Below are 19,681 nucleotides of genomic sequence, written 5' to 3' on the forward strand. Positions count from 1 at the left end.
ACTGATGGAGAGAAGTGCTGCTTGCACCAAGCTGCAGCCCCAAGACTCACCCTCTGCTGTATCAGTGCGTGCTTGTGTTCCATCTCCCTCTTCTCCACTGCAGAATCAATCACCAGCTGGTCCAGCTAAAGGCAAGGAGAAGAACATCAGGTATAAAAGTCAGGAAGGAGGTTTACAAGCACTGTCCATCCCTGCTTCCCTGCTCTGGTATCACACCAGCTCTAACTAACATCGTAAGTCCCCAGAAGAGGGGAAAGGCTGTGTTTGGGTGTGCACTGAAAGTAACCATGGCTCTTGGCTGCCACCCCACAGTGCAGGGTGGCTCATCCAACACCCAAGCAGCATGATGCTCTGACCGCTCCCAGATTACCACGTATGGCAGCTGAATAGGAAAAAGTAAGTCCTTCCAGGGTGAAGGGGTACAAAGAGATGGAATCAATGTATTCCCTGTCCCCTCACCTCTGTGGCTAGTTTCTTCATGTAGGGATCCAGTTCATGGAGAAGACTGTAGCCCTGCTGGAAGAAGGTGTACTGGGCATGCATGAAGGACAGCATCTGGGGAGGGAAACAACAGCAAGGTCAGAACAGGTTCTGGGACAAAGTGAATACGAGGAGTCCTTATCACCCACAAACAAGTCTTTTCAAGGTCTAACCCTTTCCTTTCCCAAAGCAATCTATCTATTAGATGTCTGTCTCTCTTCTTCCTTCCTCTCACAAATCCACACTGTCAGGTAACCCTGTTGTGAGCACAAAGCAGTTAAAAGCAGTGTCCTTCACCCCTAAAGGTCCCCTTCAGGCCTGGCCTGTGGAGTATCTTGCTGGTCCTTCATTCTCCCCTCTTGTTGGCATACCTGCAGCCCCCAGAGCAGTCCCAGACAGCATCTCCAGGGCAGACTGAGGAGTCGGTATGTCGACCCATGCAACCTGAAATGGAGAGGGCTGCCTTTCATTGAGTCACTGAGAGCAGCCACAGAGAACACAGAGAGCCCTTACCGCATCCAGGATCTCAAACTTCTTCTTGGCCTGCAGGACGTTGATCTGTGAAGGAATGAAGAGAAGACTCTCAGAACCAGCAGCATCAGTCTGGCACAGAGATCTAAGTATGAACAACTTGCTGCAATACCCCTAGTAGCAAACCACAAACTCTTCAAGGACAGCAAAGCCCTGTGCTGCAGTAGGTCCCAAGGTTCTTTGAGCTGCCTTGAGGCATAATGCAGCCTGTCTTTATGGAAGAGCAGGCTGTGATGGGATGAAAGGACCTTCACTGGTGGGGCTGTGAGTTCTGCAGCTGATCACATCTGCTTGGAATAGTCAAAGGATGCCATAAGTGGTGTAAGAGAGGGGAGGCTCTTTCCCATGTCATTAGCTGCTTTGATCTTTATAACTCTCCAGAGAGGCTGCCAACAGTGTCATGAAACTACTGAAAGTGAGGGACCAAACACAATACTGTCAAGTGTTCTCGACATGCTCCTGCATGTAGAACATGTCCTTAAGGACAAACATCTGGGTCTGTGTACATGTAAACATGTGTGTACTTGTGCTCATAGTGGTCCAGGAGATTATTTAGCAATTTCCCTCTGATGTCTTGTTCTGGACTAGGAGATCCAGTCAGAGCCAGGGCACAGACACCAACCTGCAACACATAGTCTAGAGCCAGATGTCGGAAACACTTTCTGGTTATGGTCAAGGTGCCTGTTGCTTCCTCCACTTCATGGGGCTTGTGCCGAGGTGCCTGGGCATTCTTCACCAAGGAAATTTCCATGTCCTCCCGCACCTTATCAAATTGCTTCTTGGTTTCCTTGAACTTCCGAACATCACTGGAACCCAGAGAGGATGAGGTGGTGAGAATCATTGCTAAAAAGCAACAAGGATCTTGCTGATACCAGCAATACATGGAGGGGTGCAACCAGGTACACTGTGATCATCAAGATGGCTCCAGATGCCATTGGGATCCTAGCCCAGCCCACCAAGCTCCACTGTGTTGAGCTGGACTGACTCCAGATTAACTCTAGACAGTCTTTAATCTTTATAGAGAGTTGGTAAGGAAAGACATTGGATCAAGGGCAGGAGCAATGCAGGTATCAAAGCACCAGGGCCTGCAAGCACAGAGCTTGAGCAGTACAAGTGCAAAAAAAAAGTTGCAAAGAGATGCTGGGAGGATGACAGACCCAAAAGGAAGGTGAAATTCCCCCTCCTGACTGCCAGCCTTAAGCAGATTAAATCTGAGCTCATCAGAGAAATGATTATAGAGAAAGCAGGGGTAGGGTGAGCATGAGGCAAGAAGATGGGGATGAGGAAGGGGGGAGTCAGCCAGGGACTCCCTCCTCCATCAACACACCCAGCTGCTGAGGGATGCACAATTCCCAGTTCCCATGACAACCAGTTCCTGCTGAGCTGAAGCCTCTCCTGCCTCTCTGACCCATATTCACAGACTGGGATCTCTGCTGCACCCAGTACCTTCCTCAGGGAAAGAGGCAGTCAGAGGAAGCACATCAATGCAGCAATGGCAGGGACAGCCTGGCAGGAGCCATGATCCAAGGAACACACTGTTCCCATCCATTTAACAACCTGGGCCCACTTCTTCTGCACCTCAGCTGTGCCAGATGCAAGTCAACATCCTTAATACCAATATTCTGCATTGCTCACACCACTGTAAACTTGCTTTTCATTAGAAAATAACTCAAGCTCCAAGCTGAAGGCACAGCGATGATAGCTGCTCCCTCTACACAAAGAAAGGCTTTCCTGTCATCTGACAGATGCTCAGGTTACTCCAGAAGAGCAGGGCTGCTGTAATTTTGAGCAACTAAACCTGATGCATGGGGAGCTAAGAACAGAATGATTCTACTGGACCCCAAAGTCATTTGGGAGCAAAGTTCCTTCCTTCTGCAAGCTTGCACTAAAGAAACTCTGCACTGAGCATAACTAAGATACAGAACTGGTGCTACTTTGCAGGGATCTGAACTCTGGAATGTGTTTGACCTAGAGGATCAGCTTTGCAGGTGAACTTCATTATGATGCTCTGATCTGGAGCTATGCCTGATATCCAGCTTTAACTAGGAGCTGGGAACACAACAAAAACATCTGGTTGACAACACAGCAACCAAACGATTGCAAGATGACAGCACACAAACCAGATCCTTTCCTCTGCCCTTCAGTGTCTCTTCTGCCTCAAGCTTCAGCACTTGTGCAGAGGTCACAGTTCTGTTTCCAGTGCACACAGAACAGGGACAATGGAAGCTCAAGAAGCTGAAGCCCAAACTGACAGGACAGGTACTCACTCTTTGACAAAATTGTGCAGCTGCTGCCGGACTGACCTCTGAGCCTGGTCAAACAGGATCTGCAAGAAAAGAGAAGGCAAAGAATACCAAATGGTTTTGCAACAGGAAAGACTGAGCAGCCAGAAAATCCATGAGCACCCTTTAGGAGCTTCAGTGTGAAGGACTCAGCAATCCTCCAGGGCTTGGTGGTGTCCAGCACTCCCTTACAAGCACAGAATTCCCATGCTGCAGGTTCCACAGCCTGTGCCAGGGCTCTGAATAGCACAGAGACCTGTGCCCAACATAAGAGGAGCAGTTGCATTCATAGTCCCCACTTTGAACTGTCTCCCGAGTCTGGAATTCCTCGTTCTGCCAGAGGAGGGCACTGTCACCTCAGCACTGCACCGCTTAGGGACGGCCACAGGAACCACCGCTGACGGTACGTCTCCGCCAGCCACATGCTGATGAACATCAGAGGCCCAAGCACATGGTATAAAGAGAGACCGAGCTCTTACAAGTCTTTTACATTTTACTGTCCTATTTATCCTTCACGAAAACAATGGTCCCAACCCCATTCATTACTCTACACTCTCTGCCCATCTCATCTCCAGCCCTCCCCATCTTCCTTTAAGAGATGCTCTTCCCCTATCATCTGCCTGATGCTGAACAGCGGTGCCTGCTCAGCTCCCTCCCATCCATCTCTGACAGGCATGATCACAAATAACTCCGTATTTCAGACATGCATCGGGATGACACAGCACTCTGGCTAATGGGGACCAGATGGGCAGATGCTCCCAGGCCACATAGCAACTGCAGCAGGAAGTACACATCATCCAAGGAGCAGGAGTTTCTTCTCAAACCATTTACACTGCAAAAGAGCTGGCACTGCCTAAAGCAGCAGCTTTTTGTGAGGAAGTGGTGGGTTAACCTTGTCTGGCTCGCAGGTACCCACCAAGACACTGACTACACCTCCTCAGCAAGACAAGGGATAAAACAAGATGGGTTGAGGTATGTACAGGGAGGTCTCTCACATTACAATCGCAGGCAAAACAGACTTAACTTGGAGAATACTGATTTAATTAATTGCCAATTAAAAAGAAGATAGTGTGATAAAGAATAGAACTAAGAACACCTTCTCTCTGGAGCATGATTGGGTTGCCCAGAGAAGCCGTGGCTGCCCCATCCCTGGCAGTGTTCAAGGCCAGGTTGGACACAGGGGCTTGGAGCAACCTGCTCTAGTGGAAGGTGTCCCTGACCATGGCAGGGGTTGGAGCTGGATAAGCTTTAAGGTCCCTTCCAACACAAACCAGTCTGTCATTGGCATTCCCAGCCTGAACAGACATCCTCCCTACCTAACACCTCCTACTAGGAGGTAAGCAGACACTGCCCAGATGTAGCACCCCAAGGAGAATGCAAAGAACTCTGCAGAGAAGCAGCAGCGTTGGCTGCAGAGCCTCCAACACACTCATCGTGTGTATTGCCACAGCTAAGGAGAAAGCAAGGGACCTGCCAGGACCAGCTGAGTATAAACAGCCATGAACAGCCTCTAAATATGAACAGATGCAATGCAAAGGGGAAGGAAAGAAAACCAAGACCACCCAGCGTTGTGTTTTTACCAATGTAAATTATTTACTGCTCTTGGCATCCATTCACTCTCTCCAACAAGACTCCAAGAGGTATTGGCCTGCAACTGTTCCCATGAAGCTGCTTCCCAAAGCAATGCTTGATACCATGCAGAGATAAGCAGGCAGTAAGAAAGCCATCTGGTTCCCACCTGCACCTACATCTGGAAAGCTTCCATCACTGGTTACCATCAGGACACATTTCCATCAGGGAAAGGAAGGGACACCATTATGCCATACTCAGGACTGCAGACAAGTGCCCTGGGACATTCCAGGGAAGAACAGATTCCAGGATACATAAAAATCAAAGGAACTAGGCTTCCTCAGCTTGAGGCCTATGTGTAATGGTCCTTACTGAAACTGCTTACTAGAGGGAATGGAGGTGATCACATAAGCAGTATTCCTAGGCCTGTGGTAGAGGGACATTGCTATGTGGAAGTTTAAATGTATCTGTATCCAAACAGGAAAACTGCACAAATGAGGAAGACAGGCGATATATATATATATATATCTGTATATACAAACACATCCACCTCCTGCCCTGTCAGTACTCCTCTCCCCTGCTCCTGTTATCCATTCATTGAGCCCCATCACTGTGAGGATGCCCTTCCTTCTAGCCTGCACTGATTCACACGGGGCAGGGACCACCAAGTGGTTTGTGAGGGGACACCAGGTAATGAATAAGCCTTTCCTGCCAGCAGCATCTCTGCTGAGAAGCATCCTATGAAACCAGCATTGCTTTGATTGCTTCTGCATTAATTTTGCCAGGCAGGAGCACCAGGGGAACACATTGAGGTGGGTCCTCCCTTCCATTTTCAACACAAATTAAGGAGTTTTGAGAGCTAGAGTTTCAAATCTAAAGTCATCCCTTGGCTTCCTCCCCTTTCCCAGGCATACTTGGAACAAACTCTTTGTTGTCAGATTTTTCCAGACCAAATATCACCCCACCCTCTCAGCTTCCACCAAGACATGGGAAGTCCAGCCCATGACTCACACGCATCTGTGCCTGAGGAGGGTCAACGTGGAAGAAGGGAGTTAAGCACAGCTCTCACTCAGCAGCAGCAAAAGGCTAGGTCCTACATTGCCCTTTCCCAGCATGGGCTTTTGTGGCAACAGGATAAATCCAAACCTGTGTTTGACAGGAACTTCATGCCCCCAAGAAATGCAAGCCCAGGATGTTAGTTCTCAAAGTGCAAGCCTAAAATTCAAGATATATCAGAGAGAACAAAGGGATGCCATTGCTACAGCAGTCCCACAAGAGCTTACAAGAGAAGAGATCCCACCAGGCTCCAAAGCAAAGCAGAAGCTAAAAATAAGTGAGATCACCTGGCTGTGAACTGCTTCTCTCAGCACTTCCATCCATGAAGCTCAGAAGTAGGACATCACCACTGCACATGGGAATACTGCTCGAGTAGAGATTAAAAGCAGGCAACAGAACTAGATGATCTAAAGGTCCTTTCCAGCCCTAACTATGATTCTACGAACAGCATTTGCAGTGGGATTTTGTCTGGGAGCAGCAGAGGCCATTGGATCAGGAGCTTGAGAAGGGATAATGCAGCAAATAGGACATGGGCCTCACCAGCCAAGGCTCCACCATACCACACCAAGAAAGCAGGGCTGGTTCAGAGATGGTGACCTGGTTTCACCAAGAGCCAAGATCAAGCTGGGTATGGCTGTAGCTGAGCTAGAAACTTGTGCTTCTACAGCAGAGGTCTAAACCAAGCCTGAATGTCCTGGGGTGAGGCTTAAATGGAGTATCTGGGCCCACCCATGGGTGGAGGGGATGGATGGAGTCCCCAGGTGAAGCTGATCAGGCTGTTAAGGTCTATTAGTGCACTAAAAGCCATACTGAGATGGGATGAAGTTCATTAAGCACATCAGCCATCCTGCAAGAGCTAGCTCCAGATGTGAGACAGAGGGTGTGGAGCTTCCTCTGCAGCTGCCTGACACATGGACAGCAGCAGCTCCCCCTTGTCCAGCTCCACCACCCAGCCTTGAGCTGGATGAGTCACATCTGTGCTTATTTCCCTTATGGCCAGTCTGGAGGCCTCATTCCCACCGCCCCTGACACAATGTGGGGACTGGTTTGTGCTGAGTTTAAATGAGGGTTGGTTGTCTGGTGGCCTGGGAATCAGAGCTTGATCCTTTTATCTGCTCTCAGGAATCCTGTCCCAAAACAGAGGCACTGCAACGTGTCTGTGAGAGAAGGAGGCAGCTACAGCACTGCCCACATAGGATTCCATCAGCTACCTCTCAGCATCTGCTGGGGAACAAAAGTAACCCCCCTCCCTGGCCTGCAGAAGAGGATCATCCATAACCTTGTCAGGCACCCCAAAGATGGCCGATTCTGCTCCTTCTCAAACACTTTTAGGCTTTGGAAGTCTCTCCTGACCTCTCCACTTCTTCCTCTTCTCTTCAGCTACCTGTCCTGCTGCAGAGTTGCAAAGAGGATCTCCAAGACCTGGGTTCTCACTCGTTCTACGGCATATCTGTCCAGTGTGTGCCTGACACAGCTCTAGAAAGAGCATATAAATACCACTGCACTTGTCAAATAACTAAACCTCAACAGTGACAGCATACTGTACATTTCTTCCTGATTTCATATTCCTACAGTATGTTTCCCTTTCACTGCAGCTTCTTAGCAACTGAATACAGTAACCCAAATGGCAGGAGGTCCAGGCAGAATTCAAACATCCTCTGTTTGGCAGGAGATGCTTAAATGACTTTTATTGCTGTCTGGCTACATGATTCGGTCCTTCATCTTTCGAGCAATGGCCCACCAGATAAATGCCACCCATGAACAGCATTCCATCTGTGATGCCTCTGTAATACAGCTCACTTGAGGATTTGTGCTCTGGAAAACAAGATGTCAAGAGTACTTCTATCACACATATCAGATGTCAACAGCCTAAGCTTAACTTCTGAATCAGGTTGAAGTTGAGTTGCTCACAAAAAGCTCAAGAGCTCCAGTTTCTGCTTAGGTTAAAGGACATTTGTTCCTGCCCCTTAGATATTACTGATGTTGGTTCTCTCCCCTAACTAGAAAGGAGACATCCTAAGATATTCCAGACACTGACAAAACCTGGTCTTTCTGAAACCCCAACTGCAGCACTGAGCTCGTGGTAACCGCTAGACTGGTACCAAACTTCAAGAGCAGCAGCTCACTGAAGTCTGTTAGACTAGTATAACATCATTGCACTAGAGCACAATAGCCAAAACTACGAAGCCATGAGATGACAGAAAGCATCTCCCCTGTCAGCTGGTCATTCTGCATCCACAAATGATGCCCCTGGACCCTTCCCAAGTCCTGTCAGATAACGCAGGTGATCCCCCCAACCCTGTGAAGAACAGGCTGTGGAAGCCCTGTCCACTTTCATTTCCTCCTTCCTTCCCCCTGCAGTCCACCACTACCCTCCACCCATGACATCTGCCATCTGCCTCACTGACTCATCACAGCTTGGGTGGCTTTTCTCCTTGTCAGCAGGAAATGCCTCCTGGCTCGCTCAGCAAAGCTAAATCTCCCCTGCAAGCTGCTGCTGCTTCTGCTGGAGGATCCCTCTGACGTAGCTGCAGTGATTTATGGCAGCTGAGGACATAACGAAGCTGGAGTAGGACTGATGTGGGCAACGTTCCTTTTACAGCTTCTGAAGATGCTGCTGAAGATGCATTTAAGCTCAGTCAGAGTGATCCCATCACAACAGCACTTTCTCTTGCACCCTTTCATTTTTCTTCTCTTTCTGATCACACAGAGAAAGGGAACTGCATGGGAAAGAGCATTAGCCCACATGCATGTGATGAAGAGCACAAAAGGCACAGGACACTGCAGCTCTTCCGAGCTCAACTTTCTCTTTGTCATCTCTCCTCTAAGGTTGCTGTGCTGCTTTTTCCTCCCTCTGCACTATAAGGTGGGAAAACTCTGGAGCTCAGTGTGTTCATCTTCTACATTCAAGCAGGTTTCATGCTTGGATTTTGCTGATCTAACATTCATTGTTCTAGCAATAAAATCATAGAATAAGCTTTTGCAACTGATTTTTTTAGGGGATATTTTCCCTTCTTTTTAACTTGTTCCAGTAGTACATACTGTCCTGGCCACATTCCTGGAGTAAGCACTGACAACTGTTTCATTGCTGAGCTCCCCAGGCACGGATGAGCCAAGATACGCATATACACACTGGCACACAGCACACACAAAGGAGACAGCAGAAGGCACTAAAAATAACTCCATTAACAGAACAGCCGTCGGAAAGGGCTCAAGATGCAGCCATCATTCCAAAGCCATTTCCTGGAGAGGAATTCACACTGCTGAGCACCAAGGGAAGAGGGTGCTCTCCAAAGGCAGTAGGGAGGGAGGATGTGAGTATCCCTTGTGCATGCAGCTGATGGTAGGGAAATGCTGCTCCAGATGTAGTGGGGAGTGTAGAGGGTGGGGTGCATGGGAAGGGTTATTCCAGCGGGGATTTGACAGCTCTGGGAAGGTCTTTCTGCTTATTAGTTGGCTGAGAGAACAGCAATCCCTGAAGTGCCACTTCTGGCAGAGAGTGGGGATCCAGAGAAGCTGCACAGCCGATGGCATCCTGCAGCCAGAGGCTCCTGGCTGGGACTGCTCCCGCCTGCCTGCGCTTGCACGCACTGCTCAGCCCCTGTCAGTGCTGCTGTGATGTGATCCCTGGAAGGAAGGAGCTCAGGGGTTCTTACGCTCCTTGGCCAAAAGGCCTTATGTTTTCAGAGGGAATTTGAGCAGCATCAGAAAACCAGGCTTTGACTTTCTCTGTTTTCACACAAACACACCTTTTCTCTGATGCTCACACTGGTTTGTTCACTCTATCCCCCCACCACCACTTTTTACCTCTTTTCCATGTCATTTTTAACTAGGAAACAGCCTTCCCACCTGCTTCATGAAATAATTACAAGGACTTGATGCAGTTTTTTCTCCAGGTACATGCGGTTAACTTGCATCCCAAAATCAAGCATCATGCCTAATGTACTTAGACAGGGGCACTGTGGTATAAAAGTGGGTCAGGGCAGTGCTGGCACCCTGAAGCTTTACAGCATTTGTGCTTTAAGCTCCAGCTGAGTTACAGACTTAATATTGTAGGTCTGGCATGAAGCCACCAAGCAGGAAGCACTTTCCTCTTCTACGAGGTTTACAGATGTCATGGCTGGATGTTTGGGATGCAGAAAGGGCAGATTGTAACTTCTTGGGCTCTGTTAGTGAGATAAAGTCAGCTCAGGAGAATAGGCATTGTCTGGACACTTCCCTTCTTTCATCTCAGTGTATCATTAATATGTCCTGTGTTACCCTTAGCCATGGAGCTGCACAAAATGCACTGAGTCTGCTCCCAGCATCAGCTGAACAAAGCAATCCTTTCAGTTTGATCCATTCACAGCCTTGCTGGTGTCCTAATGTCAAAAATGTGAATGCCAAGCTTCAGAGAGTATTCCAGATCTGCAGCAACATGGTTGTACATGCAAGCTGCTAAGAGTCAGAGTCCTGAGTTGTCTGAGCTCCTCAGAACCTGTCTGTCCTCACTACAAAACCCTGGTCTGTCCAAAAATAAGAACAAAGCAAGTGGAGTGTGGGACCTTCATAAGCTCTCCTCTTCTTTTGATGAAGGGGTCTCTAACTTCACCCGTCTTCATATTCATTGTATTTCTCTGATCTGAAATGAGCCAAAAGGCACCCATGTGGTAGTACATACATTCAGTGGTACCTTCTCTGCAACCCATGGAAATCCCATTTCCTAGCATATATGATGCATCAGGATGGATCACTGTGAGTAACAGAGTCACAGCTCATCCAATTCAATCCTGTTGCAAAAGGCAACAATAGCTCCCAGCCCTTTGCTGCTCTCGAGGCTACACAGTGAGCAGGGACTGGAACCTGAAAACACTTCCTTTGTGGACCCCACCTTTGTGCAGTGTCAGGTAAGCCAAACTCAGGAGACCATAATCAGTGCCTTGAGAAAGGTTGTCATCAGCACACAAGAAGACAAGAGGAAGCTGCATCTTACCATGTGGTAGTTAATCATTTCCTGCAGGCTGTCTCCAAATTTGTCAAGGCACTCCTGCAAAGAAAGGTGAAGAGACTGGCAGTGAATAGAAGCAGCTGCCCTTCATTCCCAGGGGTTCAATGGCTGAGAGACACCCTCACTACACCAAAGAGCCACTCTGCTGTTTGGCAAGAGGGCATTTCAGAATGCCTGGCATTGAAGCCACAGACTCCCTGTCCTCTCCAGTTCAGTGCTAAAATCAAGATGTCACTTGTCACTTGTGCAGGCTAGTTCCCATGTTCCTAAGTCACTGATGCTTACTGACCTAGATTCCAGCAGCCTTGCCAGCACTGCAGCTCTTAAAAGTCCAGTTCTCCCTGCAAACAATGAGTCTCACTCTGACCTTTCAGCATTGCATTATCTCTATATTCCTCTAAAAACAAAATCTCATACTAAATGGCTACTTAATGCTGATGCTCCTGATGCTCTATTCACAGCATTAGGAAGGTTAACGCTCCCCAGGCCACACTGTGTCCCATGCTCCATCCCAAAGGATCACTTACCGAAATCATCTCATCCTTCTTGCACTGCTGTGACAAGTCCCGGACTCCAGTGACAAAGTGCTTGTTGGTGGTGATGTAGGCTTTGCCTGCTTCAATCACCCCACTGCATAGCTTCACCAGCTGCACAAGGAGAGAGGGGTCAGTGCATATGGAGCTGATCACATCAAACTGAACTGCAGCCAGGTTGGTTTTAATGTGCACCAGCACCCCAGCCCAAGACCTTTAGAACAAGATGCCATTCATGTGGCTACACCAGCGACCCTTACTGCACATGGCAGCAACAGGGATGCAAATCACATCTCTCAGGGCATGTCATGCTGTCAAAATTTCACTTCTCACTTAAGAATAAGGTTTCCAGGCTACCCCTGAGGACAGGTAAATCCGAGCAGCCCATTCTTTCCAGTGGGATTCTCCTGTTCATTCTACCCTGAGGCATCAGGACTGCAGTAAAAGGAACCTGATTACACAGACTGACTGCAAGAAGGTAAAGACTCCTTGGTGCTGGGTGGAAGTGATAGGCTGTCTAGAATCTCCTTGCTGGGAATATGCTGCTTTTTGGGACTGTCAAGTCTCTAAGCCCAGCTGGCTGCTCCATATACTTGTGGAGACTTGTCTTGTTCTTTTTACCTTGGAATAAAGTGGAGCCTGATGGTTTTGTATCATGTTTTGCTTAAACCAACTGACCAGGACTGCTTAAGCCATGTCTGCTGTGTGCAGCCAATGAAAACCTATGTTCCATCACACACAGGGATGGAACCAGAAAGCCTGTAGACAAGTATGAATCAATTCCCACAATTCTGCAGCCCAAGGAAACTGCTGGAGCACTGTGAGGGATTCCACCATGTATCTCTGGACTGCCTGTGACTTAGTAGAGGCTTTCTAATGGACCTCTGTTCAGAGAAACATTAACTTTAAGCAAGCTACACAAGCTCCAAATCTCATCACCAGCCTTGGTATAGAGAAGTTAACTGGAGCTTGCAGCAAAATGGGGTGGCTTCCTCTCACTGGAGTCACTTTGCTGCATCTCCAGACAGCCTTTATTAACTTCTGATAATTTAACAGCTGCAGGGAACATTCCCAGACTTCCTAGCCACACCAAACTGCTATAACATGCCTGGAACTCATTGTAAAGACTGGAGCATTAGCTTAGCCAGGATTCCTGGCCATTAGCCTATCTCCTTTCAGCCAAAGCTCCCTGTAAAAGGTTATGTTAAACAACTTCAGATAAACCCATAAACCAAAAGCTCAAGAGATTTGCAACAGGAATGGCTGATCATTGAGCAAAATGATGCCATTTTTTGGTTGTTGGTTTATTTTTTAAATCATCACTGTTCTGAGCTTTTTAAATGACAACTTTAACTGCTGATAATGAACAACTCTTGGAACTGAAGCTTTCCATTCTCAAAACCCAGTAGATTTTTAGGGATATTAATCTTACTCATGACAAATGGCTCTAGAAATCTTGCCCTGTCAACCAGCCTCACCTACAGGCTGGCAATGAGCAGCTCTCCAGTTTGGCTGGATACCAAAGCCTCACTGCAGCATGGTGTGCTGGTTTGGGGCTTGGTGCTTGTTCTAGTTATGCAGCCACAAGGCTTTGGGGCCTAATCTCTATGCATACATTGCAGAACAAGCTGGCTGGCCTCTGTCTGCAGGTCTGTAAGAACATATCTGAATGTATAAATACATATATATAGTCACACAGGGTTTATCTGTGTATACACAGTATATATAGTCTTCACTCTTTCACACTTACATCCTCTCCTGGCCACTCAATTTGATGCTGGGTGCCAGCACATTTGTGCTGTCCCATCCAAGCCCAGAGAAGCAAAGCAAACAGATGCAGTTCCTGTCACATCTGGAGCCCAGACATACACTAGAGGTTTGGACAGATCCTCTGGAAAGGAAACCCAGCCTATTCTGCAACGTGGCGGTTTCTAGCATGCCGCTGTGCACACCCTCCTGGCCAAGGCTGAGTTACTGGTAGCTGAAGGCCATTCAGCACAAACACACTCCCAAGGGGAGCAGTGATGGCTTTGCAGATGGAGCACAGGACAGAATGAAGGAATTCTCTTAGAAACAGCAAAAAAAGCCCCAATTTCTGGTCTTCCCTTAAAGAGGTGTTAAAAGGCTTATCGTTTATAAACTAAGTGCTCAGGGGCAGAGTAAAAGGCAGAGAAATATTCAGTCCTTGCCAGCTTCCGGCTCTTTAAGAACTAGTGGTGCCAGCTATTTGGGTACCACTGCCCAACACCAAGCCCTAGGAAGGCTGAAAGAGAGGAGCTGGGCCATCAAATACTGATTGATTAGGAGTGAGGGTGACTGATTCTTGCCCAAAGTTACTCTCAGCAAAACGAAGTTGAACTTCAGTGGCTCTTCAGGTGCAAACTCCAGCCTCACTCCCCCTGCACCCAGGGCTGATATCCTTTAGCTGATGGAGACTGAGGCAGCGCTTCATGTGACTGCTTATCTGCAGCAGGCAGGGGAATAATGCATGCAAACAGAATGAAATGGCCACCCACCAGAATATCACCCCATAACTGCTGTCAGGGGAAGGCAAAGCTGGAGGAAACTGTTGTTTTCAAGCAGTCCTCACCCAAAGGAGCTCAAATCAATTTGCAACAAAGCACTGAACAATAAAAAACTGAGATCCCTGAGGTGCTCTTGTGCTTCCAGCCCATCCTTCTCACTCCAGGGTTGTTCCTGGCACACCAAGTTGTCTAACTACAGTGGGTACTGACAGAAGTAGTGGTAGAATCAGAGCAAGTTTCACCCCTTGCTTTGTCTTTAGAGCCTTAGCTTAGAGGAAAACAGACAACCCAAATCCCTCTCCAGCTTTCACCAGTGACACTAGTTAACTTGTGCAGATAACTGTTTCAAGCAGCTTGATTAGTAAATAGGTTTTATAGGACACAGCTTTGCCTAAGGCTGGTGACTTCAACAAAGCCCATTTCTCCATCACACGCAGGAGTTTTATCCCTTGGTAGCTTCGGGAAATCTCTCAGATAAAAAGCCCACAGCTCCTCTGGCTCCTTTTCCTCATTTTTCTCTGTTCTTGTTCAGAAACAACTTGGCTGGTGTCTCAGACATCAGGAGAAGTGGGGGTGGAAAAGACGCCTTCCATCATAAAGCCCCTGACTTGGATCCAAACTACCAACTGGATGTAAAGAATCACCAGCATAAAAGCAAAACAGCCAAACTGGTCCCTGAGAGGCTATTTCCAGTGTCAGATTGCAGCTGTGGTGCACAGCCTGGCTGAACATCAGACAGCACCACCACCATCAGCCTGGATCTGGCCTCTTTTTTACCTGCAAGGGTCTCTTTATATCCCTTGTGGTGCTGGAGCTGTGTGGATGTGTAACAGCTCCTTAATGTCACAAGCAAGGTGATGGAGAGAGGCATCAGACAGCACCAAAATAACTTACACAGCAAGAGAAGCAATATCAGTCCCCTGAGATCCAGGACCAGAACAAGAAGGCCTTCATTCAGCGTTAGGAACCCACACGGATCTCTTGTTCTGAACCCTTTGGCAGTCACAAAGGAGCCTTGGCAGGTACCTGTCAGTAGAGGGAGTCACGGTCCTGTTGACAAGCCCTGTACACTATGTATTAGCTTCCCGACTGTCTGAGATGAGCTCGTGTTTTAGAGGTGACTGGTGGGGCCATATTCCTAAGCAGGAACTTATCAGTCGCTCTTCAAACCATTGCACTGAGCTGCCCCATCTTACCTTGTCAAGCTTTGCCTCTATCTCCACCACATCTGTTTCCACTTCATCAATGGTTGCCCTGCAATGACAACAGCAAAAAGCAACCATTAATCCATTGCTTATGATGATTGGGAAAGAAGTCAGAAGTCCCATGAGTAAAGATGAGAGGGACTGAGGTACATGTGCTGGTGGTGGACAGGAGAAGGGACTCGCATTTTCAACTTAAGATTTCCTACTGCTACATAAACTCAGGACTTACTGTGGAGAAGGATCACACCACATCAGGAATGAATTCCACAGGGCTGGGAAAAGAGATTCTGCAGGCAGTGTTGTTAATTGGTAGCGATGCCAAGTGACACAGAAATAACCACTGTTACACCTTAGCCATCCACTCCTATCAGTATCACCAAATCCTATTTTCCAGGCTATTACTGTGCCTGAAGTGCAGCTATGTGGTGAATTCCATGTCCTTTGAACCTTAGGAGCCATCACTCAAGCAGAAACACATCTTGGTCCTTTAACACCATGAGTCTCTTTCACTCACGTGCGCTCTGCCTGCATATGGATAAATCTGCTCCATGATTATCGGATCTGTTTTCCTTCCACGTCACTGGGCAGATGTGACAGTAACAGGCCATTAGAATCCAGCTGCAAAGGTCACTGGGCCTCCCTCACAAAGTGGAATATTAACATGACATCAGGCATTTGCAATAGGCATTCCCAGACTGAGGCACGTGCTATGGAATGACGTTTTGGAGGCTAGAGTCCAAAAGTAAGCACTGTGAACCCGAGAGCATTCCCTTGCAGAGCTGCTTGCTGCTCTATGATCTCTATACTTGGCCAGATGTTTCTTTAACCACACACCTGGAAATGTGGTAAGCCTCACGCCACCCTTACACACCAAGGATAAGCAATCCAAATTTCCCTGCAAGGAGCTCCTTAAGCTTGTGGGCTTGTAATTTAAAAGGTTGGTTCTTGAAACATTACACTCAGGCTTTCTGAACATGTGCCAGCTGGAAAAACAGGAGGGGAGAGCTGTGACTTAGAGCCACATGAATCAATATTGTTGTCCCAGCAAAAGGGTAGGACACCCACTGAAGGGAACAGCAGAAGTCCTGAAAGGACCATTAGAGTATGTAGTAGCTCTGTGTCTCTGAGGCTCTTGGTGCCCCCTGTGAATTAGTGAAGGATGAAAACAGTGACTGTCATCACTAAGGGACATGCTTCTTGGAGAAGGAAGGACAGGTTTAAGAAGGAAGCCCCTCAGGTCTAAATCTAACTTTCTGCCAAGCTGAGGAAGGGCTCAGGCCAGCACCATGGTACTTGTATGTACCTTACACGGATTACACGTAACCAAAGTAGCACAGCACATCCAGTAACATCTATTCCAAGCATCCTTCAATGGGAAGTATGCACAATAGCTTACACGGGGGAGTGCAGTCCCCATCTGCGAGCTATGAGACAGCCAACATTTGCTATAGTTCTGAGTAATCTGGATGGAGTAAAGAGGAAAGAGTCTGTTGTCATGCAGTTACTGGCCTTAAAGTCCATGGATCTTGTTGAATCTGAATTGGCAGCATATTCAAGAAGCATGATGTAAGAGCTGGAACTTTTCTTCAGGCTCCTGTCCTCCCCTTCCACTGCTCTCCTGCTCCCAGATGACATTACTTCTGAGCAGAGGAGTGTCACCTCCACCAATGTCCCTTTCCATTAACAATTCCTTCTAGCCTGTGGTTTGCCCATGCTGTTCCCAGCCAGGGAGGGCAAAAGGGGGATGCTGACCATTTACAGGCCACTTGTGACTCCACTGCTGGCCTTTCCTCATCTGGTTTCTTTTAACAAAGGGGTAGGTCTGCTGTTCCTCAATGAGCTGTGATGTTCTGCAGCAAGGGGAGCTGAAACCCTGTGTGAGGAAAGGATGTGTCTCTACTCCTTTCATCCAAGAGCTCTTGATGTCATCTCAGCAAACAATACTCCCTACATCTTAACATAAGCGGAACATCAAATCCAGAGGAAACAGCCTAAGTTATCCATCACCATTATATATCCTAGAAGACAGCCTGGAATCTGCTTTCATTCAAAAGTACCGGATGCAAGAAAACACAACTACTGTCTACAACTGGCTCCTCTATTTCCTGCCATGCAAGGAGAAACACCCACTTACGGACAGTTTACACCTGCCGAGGACAAATGAAGCATAGGTGATACACCTTCCCTGGCCCCACGCATCATCTTCTCTTCCTTGATAACCTCTCTGCTCTCTCAAGCCATACATGAAAGGGGACATTGCAAACTCTAACAGAAGAGAGAGACAACAACCTCTGCTTCAGCTCTGTTCCCTTACTGTGTCACAGTGCTCACCTGAGCTGGCATCCCCCTCTTCTTGTTCTGGTACTCAAGTGGGCAGCAAGGGACTTGCCCAAAGAGGAAGAAACTGATCTTACTTTTAAAGCGCCTTTGACAGTGCAGAAAAGGCTCTTTAAGTTGGTGTATTTAACAGTGGTCTTTCCATTGGCTTGCAGATTACACTGGGTTGGTTATTGGTGTTTAGCAATTCCTTTTCTTTCCAGTCCTGCTGCAGTGTTCATTTGAACATCTAAGCCAATTGGGAGGCTTCATACAATTGCTATTGACTTAATTCCAGTATAATAATAACAAAGTATCTGCTCTCTAATCTGAGCAAACTCAGATGTCCTCTTCAGCATAGACAACACACATGAGTATTTTAAAGCTTCGCAATATTCTCAGTTCCTCAATAGCTTCAAAAGTGTCAACTTGCAAGGGTTGGAGAAAGATATAAAGACTTAGACACCACAGGAGGGAATGGGTGGCTTCTGGAAGACAGGGTGTTCTGTCAGTGCCCTGAAACACAGACTCACCGAGCTGCTGGTTACTGTAGTGTCAGCTAAAAGCTAAATGGCTTTGCCTCTAGAATCCAAGCAGAAACCTAAACCCCTTCACCCTCATATCAGCCAGACTGAAACTGAAATCCTGGTGACTCACTAAGAACATGCAGACTGCCTCATGCCCAGGGCTCTGCCCACAATTGATCTGCTACCAGCTCTTTGAAAACACAGCTAAAAAAGCCGCTTCTTTCTCTCTAATAATGCAGTGCTCAAGCTTTACTACAACACATACAGCTTCCCTATACAAATGGCAGCCTGGCTGTGCCGGGGGCAAAGCTTTTGAAAGAGATGGAATAATTAAAGAGCTTCTTGCAGGCCAGTTTTTGCTCTTGCAGCTATTTTTGCTCTCTGGGTTTGGAAGCTGTGTGCCTTCATGCATTGCACTCTTCCTGCCAGATTCAATTTTTCCACTTGGTTTCTTTGTGCTTCTGATAGCTGGACATAACAACCAGCTACAAAAGGGAGCTGGCATTTCTGGGGATGCTTTTCTTTTCAGGAAGGCAAGAGCATTGTTTAACCTGCAGCCATCAGCTAGAGGCTGGGGAAACAAGGCGGTCTAGCAGCCTGCCTCCTGCCAGGTGGAGAGAGCATCTATAATTTACTCCCCATTTTTATCGTAACCTAAGAAAAGTAGTTGATATATTTGGACTCTCTGGAGGAGGAAGACATTTTGGGTCTGGTATCCACTAAGGCATGAATACAACTGACTGTGGCTAGGAGAGCGTGAAACTTGAGCTTTCTGTTTGGTGCACAGGCTTGATACAAAAGGTTCCAACTCTTTGGTTTCAAGGACAGTGATCTCAGGGACCTATTCAGTTCCAGCACTGTAATGGAGTTCCAGCTTCATTACAGGAAGTGAAAGTGAACATTTATCCATCCTTTCCAGTCACATGGTGCTTTTATATCTGAAAGAAGTCCTTGGGGAGATGAATTATGAAGCCAAGTTGTGGTTAGGGGTACTGCAGCCATGCATTCATCTTGGATAAGCTGTAGTGGAAGACAAAAAGACCTCAGTTCTTAAGCAAGTGCCTAACTCCTTCCCTGCAATGTCTTTTCCCATTTACCAAGTAGAAAGTTTTGTAAAGAGATTATACCATGTTCTTTTAACACTTTTTTGAAGGATTTCCCATCCTTCAAGGGTACAGCATGCCTAAGTCTATTCTTTTGGGTCTAAGTTTATTCTATGGCTTTTGGGGTTCAAAATATCCGTATCCCGCACACTAATGCAGTTCCAGAGTCCAGTGACGATGCTTCCCTAGAGAAATAACAGGTTTCACTGTAACTGCTTACTGCAGAACACAAGCATTGGGCTAAACTCTCTGCCAATTTCATTCCCTAATTTAAATCCTCCCACTATTCCGCCCGCATGTCATAGATAAAAAGCAAAACCCTTTCAGTTACACAAGCAAGCTGGGAACCTGGAATAACTCCACAGGGATGAGTAATGACACCTCAGCACTGCTGAGTTCCCCTGCTCCATCCTGAAGGAACACAGAGGTGGGTTGAACAGGCATGGCAAATGGCACATATGATCCCTACATATGAACCTAGACACTTGCCACATCCACAAACAAACACAAGACCCCAGGCACAGGAGTAGCCACAGTGCGTGCACAGGGATGCTCAGCACTCATTGC

General features: G+C 47.4%; 1 protein-coding gene across 1 annotated transcript in view; it reads right to left on the reverse strand.

The window, feature by feature from the left end:
* ACAP3 (ArfGAP with coiled-coil, ankyrin repeat and PH domains 3) overlaps positions 1-19,681 on the reverse strand; it is a gene marked incomplete at both ends in the record, with an annotated part of 75,607 nt that overhangs the window by 27,169 nt on the left and 28,757 nt on the right. Inside the window, 8 exons of the mRNA XM_080631345.1 lie at positions 51-125; positions 460-555; positions 994-1,038; positions 1,634-1,817; positions 3,279-3,337; positions 10,891-10,944; positions 11,433-11,552; positions 15,160-15,217. Coding sequence (XP_080487471.1) covers positions 51-125; positions 460-555; positions 994-1,038; positions 1,634-1,817; positions 3,279-3,337; positions 10,891-10,944; positions 11,433-11,552; positions 15,160-15,217 — 691 coding nt within the window. The remainder of the gene's footprint in view (positions 1-50; positions 126-459; positions 556-993; positions 1,039-1,633; positions 1,818-3,278; positions 3,338-10,890; positions 10,945-11,432; positions 11,553-15,159; positions 15,218-19,681) is intronic.

The sequence above is a fragment of the Psittacula echo genome (assembly GCF_963264785.1).
Source record: "Psittacula echo genome assembly, chromosome: 17".
Taxonomy (NCBI): Eukaryota; Metazoa; Chordata; class Aves; order Psittaciformes; family Psittacidae; genus Psittacula; species Psittacula echo.